At 37.5% G+C, this 16,720-nt stretch overlaps 1 protein-coding gene across 1 annotated transcript in view; it reads left to right on the top strand.

Annotated features, from left to right (window-relative positions):
• Positions 1 to 16,720, top strand: part of LOC148425792 (zinc finger protein 407-like) — a 189,102-nt gene that overhangs the window by 70,956 nt on the left and 101,426 nt on the right. The window contains exon 5 of the mRNA XM_088412008.1: positions 15,796 to 15,870. Within this exon, the coding sequence (XP_088268134.1) occupies positions 15,796 to 15,870 (75 nt within the window). The remainder of the gene's footprint in view (positions 1 to 15,795; positions 15,871 to 16,720) is intronic.

The raw sequence follows: 16,720 nt of genomic DNA, 5'->3' as shown, positions 1-16,720 counted from the left end.
CATAGGAGTGGCTAACAACCTTTAACCTCCAGCTGGGATGTGAATCCAAAACCTCTTGACTGTGAGGCAATTGTGCTAACCTGAGCTTATAAAAATAACAATAATAAAAAAAAAGAACACTGATATATTCCACTACTTTCTTCATTATACTGCTCTTTTCATCTCAGACAAAGACCAGCATTATTCTCGCTTCAGCGTTTTTCAAGTTAAGATTTGAATACCAAATCAGAGCAGTTAATTAGAAAATATAATGAAGCTGAGTGGCCTAATAACAACATAAACATTATATGACTTAGCTTTAGGCTTACTCACACAGAAACTGCCGTTGGCACACTGCACATTTTCAAAAATAGATTTCAATTGCCATTTTGGAACGAGTTGTTCTAAGAAGGTGTGTGTGTGTGTATATATATATAAATATATCTATCTTTATATATATATATATATATATATATATATATATATATATATATATATATATATATATATATATATATATATATGTTTATATGTTTATATATATATATGTTTATATTTTTTTTGTGAGTCATATGTGACGAACAAAACAAATGAAAACAATACATTTTTCAAGAAATGTGATAATGATAGATTTCCATTAAGTGCTCTTTTCCATACCTCTGTCAATATCTCCAAAAAATGTCCCAAATTTGTCCAATTTGATGCTAAATGCTAATTCAGGATGTCACCAGGTGAATAAAAGCATGTTTTAAAACAAATGTCGTCAAAAAATAACTAAACATATTTATTTAGAAGAGTATGAATGAAAAACAAGTCTCCCAGTGGACATCATGGTCAGGAAGAAAGGCCTGTTGGAGGACCTGTGTCAGAATCTTGTGTGTACCCACAGCCAGGGAAAGGTTTACTAGACCATTTCCAAGCAGTTTGGTATCCCTGTGGCAACCGTCCAGAGCATCATAAACAACCACAAAAATGTTAAAAACCTCGGTGGGTCTGGCAAGAATTGTAAGGTGTCAACTCAAACCTGCCAGGAAAGTATGCTCAGAGGTCAACATCAACCCTCAGAACCTAACTATGACCCTATTAGAAACACTTGAGCAAGCAGGGACGACTGTTTCAAGGTCTAGTATTGAGTGGCCTAGGAAGACATCCTTGCTCAAGAAAAAGCACAGTGAGGCTTGCCTGGCTTTTGGTAGAGGTCACCTCCAGCATGACTCTAGATTTTGGTCAACCATCCTGTTGTTTGGTGAGGCAAAGTTAGAGTTATTTGGATTTATGAATGCTTAGTATGGAGAGAGAAAAAAGAAGATGCTTATGAGAACACCATCTCTACTAACAGTCATGGTAGTGACAACATAGTTTTATGGGAGCGCTTCCCCTCCAGTGGCACAGGGAACCTCGTCAAGGTTGAGGAAATGATAAAGGAAGGAGGTTTACATCGGAATCCTTCGCCAAAACCTGAAGGAGTCTGCTGAGAAACTGCAGCTCAGCCACAACTGAATGGTCCAGAAGGACAATTCGAAACAAACTGCCAAGGGAGTGAAGAAAATGGACAAGGACAATGATGTGAATGTATTAAAAGTTAGAGTCCTGATCTGACAAAAAATGAGGTGAAACTTAAAGATGAGAAAGGTGGCTAAAAAACCCACGAACTTGACCCAACTTGAGGCCTTTGCCTGTGAACAATGGGCCAATATTCTGCAGGAGGATTTCGGGCTGCACAATTAATTGAATTTTAATCGTGATCGTGATATTGGCTGCCACAATAATTCAAGATGATAACTGGATATATTCACATTAAAGCCGGCTACGTAGTACTGTGCATGATATGTCAAGCACTTTCAGTCATCCTACCACCAGGGGGCAAACGCAAGGAACTTCATTATGCTTCGGGCAGAAAATATGGCGGATGAGTTCTCCGCTGAGTACGTAAACAACTTATGGCGAGAGCACACACAGAGGTGAGCAGTCTGAGGGGAGGAAAAAACGCTTGGAAGATTTTTGATCATTTGAATCTACTAGTGTCGTTTTTATGCTGTAGAGTCCATTTACCTGTATAGGAGACTATCGGCCGACTGCGAGGAAAGCTGCACGTAAGCAAGTGCTGCAAAACGCTTAAAATGTTTTTTAAAAATAAAAGCTATAGTATATGATTATTAATTAAGACATTGGACTAGGGTATGTATAATTTTGAACATAGCATTTTTTGGTTTTCCATCAATAAATACCTGTTAGAGTTTCCCTTTATTCGGCTGTGTGTTGTTTTGGATATTTTCTTGTTTTTCACATATAACTCATGAAGAATTTCACATAAATGAAAAGGTTGTCACAAAAATGAAAAAACAAAAACAAAAAACATTTATAGAGTATGAATAATTTGAATAACAAATAATTTTGAGGACTGTATGTATATATATATATATATATATATATATATATATATATATATATATATATATATATATATATATATATATATATATATATATATATATGAGTGATATATATATATAGAGAGAGAGAGAGAGAGAGAGAATGATTGATTGATTGATTTTTTTTTAGACTCCATTCAAGTAAGATTGCTCCGTCAGCCTCATAAGACCAGTTTTGATGCATAGATGTGCATTTTTATATAGGCCATATATTTACTTACAATAATTACTGTAATTGTATGAGCTAGAGGGCAGACAGACAGATGGCTGTTAGCAGCAGGTGCCTGTTGTAGCGAACAGCAGCTTGTGTTAGCTGAGGTTGTTATTAAGGATGTCCCGATACCAATTTTTTGCCTACCGAGGACGAGTACTGGCATTTAGGTACTTGCCGATACCGAGTACCGATACGAGTATTTAATAATACCATAACAACGGCTTTAAAATTGCAATTTAAAAAACTTTTTTTTTAAATAATGTTTCCTGAAGAAACATGGCACTGCTTTGACAATTTACTTTTCACAACTTCAACATATTTCCAAATGCCAATACTTCTAGTTCTACTTTTACTCCACTATCCCTGAGGCAAATATTGTGCACATATAACATAAACATATGTCTCAAAAACGTATACTTTTGTCGCGTTTGGCGTAGCGACAGCCAATCGGCTTCAGGAACGTTCAACGGGACACGCGGGACAGGAATGAATCATGGCGGCTGCTTTGCGGTCACCTGGAGCTACCCAACACGGCCAGCTGAGCTTTCAATACAAAAACGGAGCCAAGCAAGAGCACTCACCTGGCTTGTAGAATGGCGGAAACGAGAACTTGGGACAACTGCTGTATGTGCAGCGTTTGCTTCCTTTTTTAACAGCTCGGCTGTTGAACCATAGTTACTGTGCTAAGCTAACGAGCATTTAGCGACTCGCACTCACAAAACGACTGGCGTCGAGCGTAAACAACGTGCGTTGTCGCGCTCCATCTGACGCGGCATTAGACAAACACACACATCGTGCCCACCTGTTTGGCTCCCCCCCCTTAAAACTTCCGCTCTGAATCCAGTGCGCGTCGCACATAGCACGGCACTCTGTTGATGACACAGTACTATCGGGTGCGGTGGTGAGTACGAGTACATAAAATACGCTAGTATCGGAGAGAGTACCGATACCAGTATCGGTATCGGGACAACCCTAGTTGTTATGGCATCATTTTCAATAAAAGAAGGCAGCCGACTCAACCACCGTCCGAGTCCATCCTTGTTCACAGAGGAATATGATTAAAATCAAGAGAATCATGTAAATGTTATGATTTTCCAGCTGATTCAATTAAGAGTGCACCGGTGAGAGCACAGGGAAATGTATTCCATTTAACTTGTTTATTAACCGCGATCTCTTGGAATATACACAGTCATAAACTTGGTGAAACATGAGTGGTGCCTAACTCATTTAGTTACACAGGCGAGGCGTTCACTGACTGCTCACAAAGTAGGAAATGTCAAATACACTCAACACACAGCACATATATAACTTACAGATATGAACACAAGAAAATATGAAGTTTAGGAAGATGAAAATTGTTCTGTTCTGCTACAGTTTTTACATCGTTGCCAAAGTGTTGGTGCATCTTACACATGGTAACATGGAAAATACCAGAATTTGACCCCAGATCTAAAGGTGCGTCTTATACACGGTTGTCTCTTATATTTGGGGAATTATGGTTTTTATGCATGTGCGTTTTATTTATCATCTTACATCATTTCTGATTATATCGCATATCAGAGTTTGCACTGTGCACACACAGGTGGAACTTGCTCTGCCTCTAAATGATTCTTTAATAGAACAGTGTGCACTGGAGCTGGGAAGTCAATGGGGCGCTGCCACCACCAATGAGAACTTTGCCTCAATCAATCCGTCAAGCTCCATCAACTGCCTCAGCAGATGATCCAAACACCCCTTTGGTGAAGCAAAGTGAGCTTTTAGTGTACCTCCTCTTAGAGTCTAGGACACATATGGCGCACATATGCTAACATACACGAGAATTTTTTTGCGTCTGATATGAAAAGATAACCTTTATTGTACACTCCCCTCAAAAAGGTACTTTTGTCTCATTTTCATTTTTAATCCAAAACATGAATTTCTTCAACAGGAAGTCACCAGGATATAAACACATTGGGTTCCAAGAGACTGTTCATATACTGAATTGTAAATCTGAAAATATTAACTTCAAATCTATTATTGTCATTGGAAATCATTATATCATGGCCACAGAGAAGTTGATTATGTCGATACTTTCATATATCAATAAAGTATGTTTTTTTTCTTCATCAAAAAATGAGACGTGAACTGAAAATTAGACTAGTCCAATTTATTTGAATTGGAGATCTCCAGAAATGATTGGCTGAAACCTTTACCCAAGTGACGACTCTGGCGAGATCAGCGCGTGAATCTGTCGCTCTTCGCTGTGTCTCTCTTCCCAACAGCTGACATCCACGTGTTCCATATGCCACTGTTCTCACATTTTTGTCCGAACGGACAAGTCAAGCCGTATTTTGCTTTTCATAATCGGTTAAAGTACGCTGGAAAAATTATCCACACATGGTCATTGTTGACATCAAAGAGGCAATAAGGCGGTGCTTGACAAAAGTGCATTTGAGAGTGCAAACGCACTAAAACGGATGCATACAATATTAAATTAGAGGTATATATAATCATTTTAAGCATTGTAAATGACATGATGTTACTTATTTCACATTCAAATGAACTCTTTTAGTGCCAAGCGTTATCGGAAAAGGAAACCTAGAGGTCCAGTATATTAAGCATTTTATGCTTTTATGTGCTATGTCTATGTACAGTAAATATGGGTGGTATCCAATATTCCTTCTAATTTTCAACGCCCCTGAGCATTCACACAAACTCCTAGAGCAGGCTTTGGACCACAGTGAGCAACTTCTGACATGCACACATTGAGTCACCGTGCACAGATCTGATGCTCTAAAGTGACCGATATCACATAATTCACATTTTTTCATTCATGAGCAAGGAAGGAGGGGGGCTCCGAGTAATGTGCTTTTGGGTACTTATCCGGTCATTTATGAAGGGATAGCTGAGGTGAAAAGCGTTGTCCAGGACCAATAAGGGAGAACGATGCATCTGTAATTTACATGTTTGTAGGAGCCAATTCACAGCATTTCACTTAAGAGTTACTTTAAATTTCATTTTTTGTAATGGCCAAGAGCTAGAAAGTTATTTATTTGTTTGTGGGTTGTTTTGGCTCACTGCCCAATGGACATTTATGTTACTGCCCCTTTAAGGCACAGGGAAAGGTGCATAATACTGGCCCTTTAAGAGCCTTTGGCTAGCATCACAGGGGCAGTTGAGATTGATCGCAGATTAGAGAACACTGTTTCTTTACCGTAATGTTTGCCTTTTATTTAAAGTATTTTTGTTTGAAGAGCTTTGGAACTACGATGGAATAACATTTAGTATTTTATTGAATCAAAGATAGACCTGTGGATTCTTTTTAAAATTGTATTTATTGTATTTGAACCTGGGCAAGCATACAAGTAAACCAGGCAGCCAGAAGTCTCAACCCGCACAATGTTGCTTAACAAATCACAACTATTTTTGTTTCTTTTCAACACGTTTGTCATTATTATTATTTTTATATCTTGAGCAATAAGTGACAGTGTGGTGTATATAGCACTTGTCCCCATGGCAATAAACGAGCCCCGTTGTGAAAAAGAAAAAAAATCTCACTCACTTTCACCGCTTGTTTTTGTACTTGCATATACTCCAACAGTCGTTCCATCTTAAAAGAAGCGCATTTCTTTTTTACTTTCGCTGTATGAGTGGATGTGCCGCTGCTCGTTCGTTTCACAAAGAACAGAGGTTAGCATGTGCATCTCTTAATTCCACACTGTTTGCTAGCTAACCTGCAGTGGGTGTATATGCAGGGAACGTTTCTGTCCATGCGTTTGATTGGATGAATAGTGTAAGTGAAACTTATCGTATCATTGGCTGGACACTTATCACTCGCTGTCACGATGCAAAATGGTACAGAAAACAATATTATTGGTCTAATTAATCAGATAAGATAAGGTCTAATATTAGATATCACTTAATATGTTTATATTGCATTTCGTTTTATGCGCAGCATAGCTTTTCTTGTTAACTGAGAACATGCGAGCAGTGCGCAAATGCGCATGCGCGCAGCTTAGAGGGAACACTGGTGGTATCATATGAAAGATTGATTTCCATCCCTTACTTTGAATTGCATGTAGGTAATATCTATGTTATTAGTGTGGAAACTCCCATTCAATTTCACAGTTATCACTACAGTGCTCAATTGTCTTATTTTAGGTAAGCATTAGTCAAGGTTGTCAGCTGCTCTCCATAAAACAACATATTTGATGAGAATTTTATTATTTTATTGTTGTTATTACTATTTTAAAAAACGGTAAGTCTTGTCCATGGCACTGACAGAGTTAATGTTATTCAAACCCAGATATGTGGGGAATATGGTCTGGTTTTTATTTATGCGGTATTAGTCACTAACTTTATGCGTTGTGTGTGGTTTTTCTGCATTTATTTTCTGTGCTCGAGTTGTTGGATGTTGGAAAACAAAAGTCAATATCTGCCTAAATTGGACACTGATTGGCTATTATTTTGTTTGGCATAACCTGATAAGCTCCTGTTGTGGATGGGAGGAAGGTTCAGGAGCAGAAGAGAAAATGGAAGAGCATGGGAGAGTTGTCGGATCCGATGAATGGTAAATTTAACTTAAAAATGCCCCAAAGGCAACTTTGTTAAAGATAGAGTGATATACATCCTTTGTACAAAGATCCATGCTTACCACAGAAGCAGTTCAAGTTTAGTCTGCCACATAAAGACCAAGTCCCCACCTGCAAACACAACCACAGCTAATGATAACAACAAATATGCTTATGTAGCTAGCCACAGCAAAACTCTTTGTCAAACTAAACTTGAGGATGTCTGAGCAAGTATGCAACAGACAGAATGCTGTGTATTTTGTTTCATTTTAATTTAATTTCTTCAAATATTTGCCGAGTGACAAAAGAATAACAAACCATTCCTCATGATTGTCAAAAGTGAAAGTAGCAGCCGCACTTGAAACCTCTCAAAGAGAAGATACATGGTTACAACTGCATCTGTTAAAGTCTGTTAAACACAACAAAGGAGTGAAACACCTGAAATTGTTGTTGTATGTCAATGTTTTGCTCTTCCACAGTAACACATTATCTTAAAAAAAAACAAACAAAAAAACCTCTGGTTCAGAGATCTCCTCAAAATTTGAAAAATGAGATTAGTTTGATCAATAACATGATTACATGTTCTGGAATTTGTAATTTGTATGCTATTTTGGGTGTGTCTGCACATAGTACTTTAGCAATGTCATTGTAGTTCTTCATTATTTCTTTGTCTTATCTAACTTGTTTCTTTATTTTGTCAAGTTTTGATCACCAGCACATCTGCCATTTTGCACTGTTTCCTTTTCTCTCTGTGCTACAAACCTTTTGCAACTCTCAAGACTAAACTTGGTATAATTCAGACTTTCTAAATCCTTGTTTCTGAGTTCCACTGTCATGAGGCAGTAACTGTCTATCAAGAGATGTCTTACCTCCTGTCATCTTGTTCCTGTCTCTTTATTTGTTTGTCTGACAACTCAGTGCTGCAAGGCTTGCTGTCAGCTTCAGTTCAGTTTCTGTTCTTCTGTCAATTCACCTGCCTGTCAGAGCTGCTCACAAGACATGTCTACTTACCTATGATGTTTCCGCTTTTACAGGATGGGTTGAAAAGGAATGGAAGGAATGGAATTTTGCGTAGTTCATTTCATAAGTAAATTGGAAGATACGATAATAATTTTGACTTTTAAAACTAGCAAATTTAACACAAAATGGAAAATAATAACAAATATAATGTTATCGGAGTGCATTTTTTTCTGAAGTGTGATTAAAAAGATCTTATTCTAATATGTAGACTATTATTTGTCATCTCATCATTTCATCAATAGGTAATTTAGCAGTATTATAAACAATTCAACATGACAGCGCCTTGAATCATTAAGCTGAGTTTTACTTCACCGTAAGCAGACATTTGACAGGACTGAACATGTAACTTATATAAGTGAATTCAAAAACTGAAAATCTGTATTCATTTAATTTTTATTTTCCCTTATTTATTTATTTTTACCTTCAATTTGGAACACCCCAAATTGGTGCTTTTTGACACATCTGCCAGACAAGGTTAGTGAAGTAAGAATGTGAAATTAATAAAGTATTGTTTCTTGGCTTGGTTTGTCACACTCTTTCACATGAAATGTTTACCTAATAACTAAATTTTATGGTCACATTCCTCTCGTCTACTTCAACGAGTGAAAATTTTAAAGGGATTTGCTTAATATTTTGTATTTTTGTAAAATTTTAAAGTTGAAACATCTAGCACAATCTGAGTGAGGCTATGTAATGCAGCAAAAGGATTGAAGCACGGAACGGCCAGCTAGCTGGTAAACCCACCAGCTGAGTGTGGACGCTTTGCGATGTTTCATTCCGGGATTGGCAGAGTGTGTGGTAGCAGGTGTGCCGCAGGAGGAAGACTTGCTAAAAAAAAAATAACTTGATATTTCGTTTAAAGATTGAAATCTAACATAAGAGTTTAACGACCTATGATCAGATCATCTTATGAAAGACCTCTCGATGTTCAGTTTGCTTATATTGGTCATTTATAAATGAAAACAGATCTGGCATGTTATGAACGACTTGAAAACTATTCATTGTCTCATTCTTGCCTTTGTAGTCAAAATCAAATAATCGATTTAGGAATTTGGAATTTATGTGGCAGATGGATTCCAATGGTGGAGGGTTTATTCATTTATTTAATTTAAATGATTACTCATGTGAAGGCAAAGCTAGATATTTTTGTAAAACAGCAAATGTGTTGCAGAAAAAGCTAGATGAAGGGTTTTCAATGTCAGAAAAAGATGAGTATGAAAGTATTAGAGAGTGCACTGAGGGAAACTACCTGCTGCTGATGGCAATCTGAGTCATTGAGCGATGAAGGGAGATCCTGCTGTGACATTAGAGCAGCAGGTGGAGGCCGTCATTAGTGCAGGCACAGGAGGTTGTGGCGTTGTGGACCATTTCACAATTTGTCTGTAGGTTTGATGCTTCTTCTCAAAAAGGCTACAGCCCATTGCGAGTTCCTTTCCTATCCTCCATATATTTAATTCACCCTCGTTATGGCTGGTCTGTCATTTCAAGCCAAGGTTTGGGATTTTCACTGGAAGAGGATTGGGCCATTTCTCCATCTGAGAGCCCTCACATACTTTTTTTCCAATTTCTTTGTACAGCAGGTTTACATTTAATTAGTCTGTCACACAAACAGGGTCATGCGCCTGTTGTACATGAGTATATCAACTTAAAGTGTGCTTATCATGGGATGGGTTTGGATGGATGAACAAATAGATAGATAGTGAGTTCATATTTTATGTGCACTTTATGTTCACCACCCTGCTTGATGACAAAATTCTCAAGGGTTGATCAATCCAATCTATTCGTCAACAAACCAGGTAAATCCAGCATGGCTGTGCAAGAAGATGAGCTCAAAATTGACAACAGCCTTAAAAGTATGTTCAAAACTCCCGACATCCCATCTGTGAGAAACTAACTGAGGGTTTCCATTAGTTAGGTTGGGTTCTCTCTTGGCACTGAGGCTTCCTCCAACATTCCAAAAAAAAATGCATGGTAAGTGTGTTGGACACCCTAAATTGTCCTTAGGTTTGATTGTGTGCGTGAATGGTTATTCGTACCTGTGTGCCTTGCAATTGGCTGGCAACCAGTTCACAGTGTCCCCTTCCTACTGCCTGAAGACGGCAGCTACTATACAAAATGGACGGATGGGCCCTGTGTTTCAGAGCTGATGAAGATTTATTTAATTGTTGGCAGTGTTCCAGCGGTATTCAAACATGCTGTGGTCTAGCCCTTTATCAAAAAACACAACCTTGAACCCACGGTTTTTTCTCACCTTAGACTCATCTCCAATCTTCCATTTCTTCCTAAAGTCTTAGAGAATGTGGTTTGTAGTCTTTTATTCATCCAAATGGCATTTCTAACAAGTTCCCATCCGGTTTTAAGCCACGCCATAGCACAGAAATGGTACGTTTAGGAACTTTAAATGATCTTCTTTTGACAGTTGACTGGTAATTCTGCTGTCCTGGTTCTTTTGGATCTGCCAGCTGCTTTTGATACAGTTGTTCAAAATCTTATCATGCCATGATAAATACTGTACTTGTGGGGGCATTGGGAGTACTGTTTTAAAGTGGGGTCAATCCTACCCCCCCCCAGATAGAAGCTTTTCTGTCCAACTGGGTCAGTGTTCTTCAGACACTTCATTTTGGGCCCTCTTTTTTTTTTCTCAATCTGTTTTTAGAAAGAGCAATGCCTCGTTTACATGATTCTCCATGGACTTTGTTGTTTGCAGAAGACGTCGTGATCTGTAGTCAGAGTAGGCAACACGATGAGGAGAAGCTAGAGTGGGGGAGATAGGCCCTCGGAAAGAAAACAAAAAATGAAGATTAGCCACAGCAAGACGGAGTATATGTGTGTGAATGAGATTAGAGATAAAGAAGGTGGCAGATTAGTATTTAGGGTCAACAGTCCCATGTAGAAAAGAGGTGGCGAAGCCTTTGCAGACTGGAACTGGAGGAGAAAAGTATCAGGTGTTATGTGTGGTACAAGAGTGTCAGCTAAAATGAAAGGTGTACAAGACTGTGGTCAGACCAACAATGTTGTTTGGACTGGAGACCTGGCCATTGAGGAAAAAACAACAGGCAGAGATGCTGAGGGTATTCAGAAATGAATACATCAGAGGGATAGCACATGTTAAAGTTTTGGGACCATCATACTTGATCAGACCTTATTTCGCCTTGCACCACTTCCAAGGTACTTGGCCATCAAACCAGTTGCTTCTGGAAGTTCTTCGGACCAGGATCTCTACTTCTGGAGACCGAGCTTTCTCTGGGTAGACCTAAAGCTGTGGAACAGCCTACCTTTCCAGGTTAATGCTGCACACCCTGCTGCACACTTTAAAGCTCTGCTGAAAACCCAGCTTTTCTCCGTGTCGTTCATGTGATGCTACACAATTAATTTTGGCTCTGTTTGTCTTGCTCTCTCTATTATTTTAACTTTGTTCTATATTGATTTTTTCACTGTTTTATTTTTTACTGTATCTGTGCTTGATAGGGTTAGGGTTAGGCCTGTGGTTGATTTATTTTTGTTATTTTAGTAACTGCATCATTTGCATCACTTTAGTCAGCGCCTTGGGGTTATTTTTTAAATCTTTATAAATAAACTTTGATTTGATTTTGACTCATTTTTGTGAGCACATAGCTCCAATTCTGGCCTCCCTCCACTGGCTCCCTTTACATTTTGAGAGGATTTTAAGTCACTCCTATGTGTCTTCAAATTGTTACATGGTCTTGCTCCTCCTTATTTTGCTGAACTCTTCAACCCACACACACCTGGTGGCCTCAGGTCTGCGGACCAGAGTACTAAACAGAGCCACAGAGGGAATCAAGCCTTTACCGTGGCTGGCTCGTCCTTTGGACTGGCCTTCCATTAAATGTCAGGCAAGCTCCCACTCTGTCCAACAAATTTTGTCAAAATTATTTGTCTTTCGACTCAATGTGAGATTCGCCACAGGCTCTATTGTAACTCTGTTTTTACTTCATATTATTTGTATTTCTTCATTTATTGTTTGTTCTAACCCCTTGTACAGAACTTTGTACGCACCAATGGCTTTTTTCAAGTGCTCTATAAATCAAATTGAGAGGAATTTGCTGACTAAATTCTGTGATTTTATTTCAATTCGTTGAATGCAGATTGGCTTCCACTTCATAAAAACAAAATTGTGTATTATTCTACTACAGTATACATTATTTTTGAGCAGCTGCTGTTGTGGGATGTTGTGCATTGCACTCGAGGCAGTTTGTGCAGATTAGGGGTCAGACAACACTATGTCTAAGGCAGATGATCATTGGTTCCTTTTCTTAGAACTTGCATTGCATTCAGACCTGTAGAAAAATACTCCTATCAAGGAACACCATTAGTCAAATTAAGTTGTTTGTATCAAATATTGACATGCTATCTCTTCATCGTCAGCTGGTGGGAGGGAAAAGAGAAAGATTGTAAGTGTGGGTAATTGAGCTGTGTCTCCCATGCTTATCCGTAAAGCTCTGGCACGTCACGGACCTAACGAGCTGTGGCGCGGCGATTAGTCTGAAGGGAAAGTCGAAAGTGAACCACAGCAACTGGCTTCCTTTTTCTTTTCATTTTGTTCCATATCTGCTATGGATATTATGAGTCGCCCTGGGGGCAAAGGCATGGCCTTATTAGCTGATTTCATGCAGAAAAAAAGAATAGTCATGAATGAATGGCATATTAAAGTATCCCTTTGTTACAATAAACATCAAGGCTGATGGTTCAGGTTGATTATGCAGCCCAAGGCATTGAGACAAGAAGCTGAGACCTTGACCTGGGTGGCAGATTATCCTTACACACATAAACCAGGGCACTGCTTTTCCCTTTAAACTTTTGCACATGGGGTCTTTTATCCAGCTGTGCTTATGTATGCACGGTACTGTATGTGCAATTTGATGCATATGCTCCCACAATCGGGCTGAATCATTTCTAATTTTTGGACCGAAATAGTGATCTCAGATGTGAAGTTGAAATTGTCAAAGCAATGTTTTTTTGTTTTTTTTTAGGACTCTTATTACACCAATCAGCAGCAGGACAGGTCACACTAAAAACAAACTTACACCCGTACTGCAGTAAATACTTTCTTTACCGGCTTGATCATTTGATGGTAAAGTCTCTTTTTTTAATTTTTGTAAATTTTGTTGTACTAACTGAGAATCACATTTTAAGCCTGATTTGAAGGACATTGGTGAATTGTATCAATGGCAGTGTTAGAAAAATCACAATTCAATAATTTTGTCAAATTGTTCAGGCTGCAATGCATAAGAACAGTATGAAAAATCAGTTAGTTTACATGCAAACATTTTTATTGCCAATTAATATATATATTATATATTGATATATTTTCGATATATTTTCAGATGATTTATTTGACCATTTGCGAAAAATTAAATTGTTGCTTTTCTGTGTGGTTCTTGTGCGTATTCTTATTATTTCTGTCATCAAACAACTTGTGTCTGTGTATAGTATGTGCCAAGAGCTTCCTCAGGGCCTTACCAGCCTCACTCACAGTATTCTGGGATAAATCTTCCAGAGAAAAATGGCAAAACGGAGAATCCCATAACATGCCACTTTGTTTGTACTCCTCGCTATGAAGGACTGCTAATTAAAATCATACTTTGCATATGACTTGTCTTTCATGCATATATGTAAATTGCCTCCGTTGCCTTTCAGCGCTCTGTAATTAGGCTTATGAAGGACAGCTGTAATACATAATTAACAGAGATGTTTGCAAAGCGCTTTTTTTCGCTTCAGTTCAAAACATGATGACTTAAACAAGCACATTACACAGGAAACACAAACAACGTTAAGTGTTCTCAAGCCATATCTTCACTTTCATTTTTATTGACGCATCAAGCACCAAGTCTAAAAAATAATTGTGGTTTATTTCATTGTTCATTGTTTTAAGTAGTGCTAAAATATCTACATGTACCTATTCAAATATCAGCAATTTGTTATATTAGGAAATTAGATCAAGATATGGCAATTTCAAACCGTTTCTACCATTTAATATATTTTTTGATAACTCAATTTTAAAAGCGGGGAGTAAAGATAAACAACTGACTGTGTAGTTGTGGTTGACAGTTTCAGTGGATGAAAGACCTGTAGCTGCTATCAAATATGAGGTGCTATAAATTAAAAAGCTAAAATGTTACTTAAGACGTTTTTGATTGTAGTTCATATGCAAATTTCCTCATGTGCGATTTCATCAGATGCGTTTTTCTCAACGCATAAAATGTTCTTATAAAAACGTTCAGATTATTCTCACCAGTTGTTGAATTATACTGACTTTCATTTGCATAGACTATTTATAAATGTTAGAAAAACATGATTTGATTCATAATTTGTAATGTAGTGTTAGTGTGTGAAATAATGTCAGTTGTTCACATTTACTTGTCTTTTCTAAGACATTTTTTTTTTTTTTTCTATTCATCTATTTGCTATTCTTATTGCCTATTCCTATTGTACGAATTAAAGATAACATACATTGCTGAAAAAAGTTTGAACGGACTTATTTTCAGCTGTACATGTAATATGTATTTTTTTAAATCACAAAAATATGGCATTAGTTTTGAAGTATGTAGACTTTGCATAGCCACTGTATGACTATTAATTACAGAAAAGCAGGTCTAAGTACGGCCGCAGGTGACACAGTTAAAGTAGTCCTGGGCACCATGTGATGGATTTTGGTGGGGGGCATGATCAGAGTGGAAGGTGGTCTTCAATTGGCCATTTCACAGCAAATATCTGTTACCACCCTGGCCAAAATTTGCATCAAATAGAGAAGTTCTTGCAGTTTTTTTTTTTTTTTTTTTAATCAATGTACTTTGCATCTATTTCCTGTGTGGACTCCAAACTCTGTTTCGACTATAATGTGAATAAATAGGAAGCCTAACCTTAACCCCTCCCAGTATAAACTGTGTTAGAAAAGGATTTAGAAAATGTAGGGTGCCGTTAATGAGGCAATACAGTGAAACACGTTTGAATATTTATTTAGCAATGTTAGTGATCATTTCCCTCTAGGGCAGTGGTTCTTAACCTGGGTTCGATCGAACCTCAAGGGTTTGGTGAGACGGTCTCAGGGATTTGGCGGAGTCTCTGCAAATTTGTTGCGAGTCCATACATACACAGTGTTCGTTTTGTTCATGCACAGTGTTCATTTTGTTCTTCAAACACGGTGATGTCGATACAGGACACGATTCATTTTGTGCACCTGTAAAAACATATACCTACTTCTCGAGTTGTGGAGACATAATAATTGTAAAGTGATGGGTGCTAAATGAAAACACTGGAAACAACTTGGATGTCTGAATATTTCATCCTGAAATCTATTAGTTATAATTTTAATTTGCTGTTCAGTCACAATAAATTCAGAAAAGTGCATGATCTATGTTTCGGGTCAATTTGTACTTTGTTTTATTCATTTTTAAATGTGGTTTGCTTGCTTTTGGACTTTCACCAGACACATATGCATTTGAGAATATGCTTTAACATAAGAAGTCTCTGAAAAATAACTTTGACCAACCCAAAGACTGACGAATAATAATGAATTCACACATTTAAAATTTAATTGTGATCGCTATATGGTTGACTCCTGCTATTTCTGTTTGTGTAGATGGGCCTTTGTCATGAAGAAACACCTCAGCACCCACCTACTTGGCAAGCATGGAATTGGGCAACGTAAAGAGAGGTGAAGTTTGCGCACTGCTTTTTGTCAATAGTCATTCAATTTGAGAGGGGGAAAAAAAAAAAAAAAAAAATATATATATATATATATATATATATATTTTTTTTTTTTTTTTTTTTTTTGACTATTACAAAAAATGCCTTCTGGACAATGACAGCTCAAATTAGCAAATATTCAAGTCAAATTAAGTTTTGAGATCTTCCATTTGCCATTTAAATGGTCCCATCTGTCTGCTTGTTGGGCTCCTTTTGTCTGTCAAACCTTTTATCTGGTCCCCCTTATTATTTTAGTCTGCTCTTCTTGGTTTGACGATAACTAAGGAAAACAAGCAAAGCCTGAAAATTCTATACTAGCGCTCATTGTTACACAAACTTCTAAACTCCTAAACTCTTAATATTTTCTTTAGTTCACATACGTAAGTTATATATTTGTTGCGCATAAAGTGTGTTTGAGATTTTCAACATTATGAGCTTTCAGTCAACACCTACGCTCCAAGCAGTTGATTTTTGGTTTATGTGGCTGGCGGATCAATCTTACTTGAATGATGTCGGGGAAAATTAAAAATAAATAAATAAAATAATAAACACATTTTTAAGTTAGCGTGTTAGGACGCAGCCACACTATATGGGCCTTTATTTTTGGGGAAAAAAAGTGTGTCTTATATTTAGGAGATTACGGTATTTCTCAAAACTGCACTGAAATCCCTTTAAAATGATTTAGAATACATGGTGGTAGCTCAAAAATGATCAAACTTACACTAGTTTGAAACATGACGTGTTGAAATTCCTAGTTTTGAGAAAATCACACTTAAAGTTCTGGCACATACATTTTTTCAAATTTGAATAGGAACCGC

This window comes from Hippichthys cyanospilos, chromosome 3, assembly GCF_059441005.1.
Source record: "Hippichthys cyanospilos isolate Australia breed blue-spotted pipefish chromosome 3, RoL_Hcya_1.0, whole genome shotgun sequence".
Classification (NCBI taxonomy): Eukaryota; Metazoa; Chordata; class Actinopteri; order Syngnathiformes; family Syngnathidae; genus Hippichthys; species Hippichthys cyanospilos.
The sequence above is the reverse complement of the archived record's forward strand: the minus strand, read 5'-3'. Positions and strand labels throughout refer to the sequence as shown.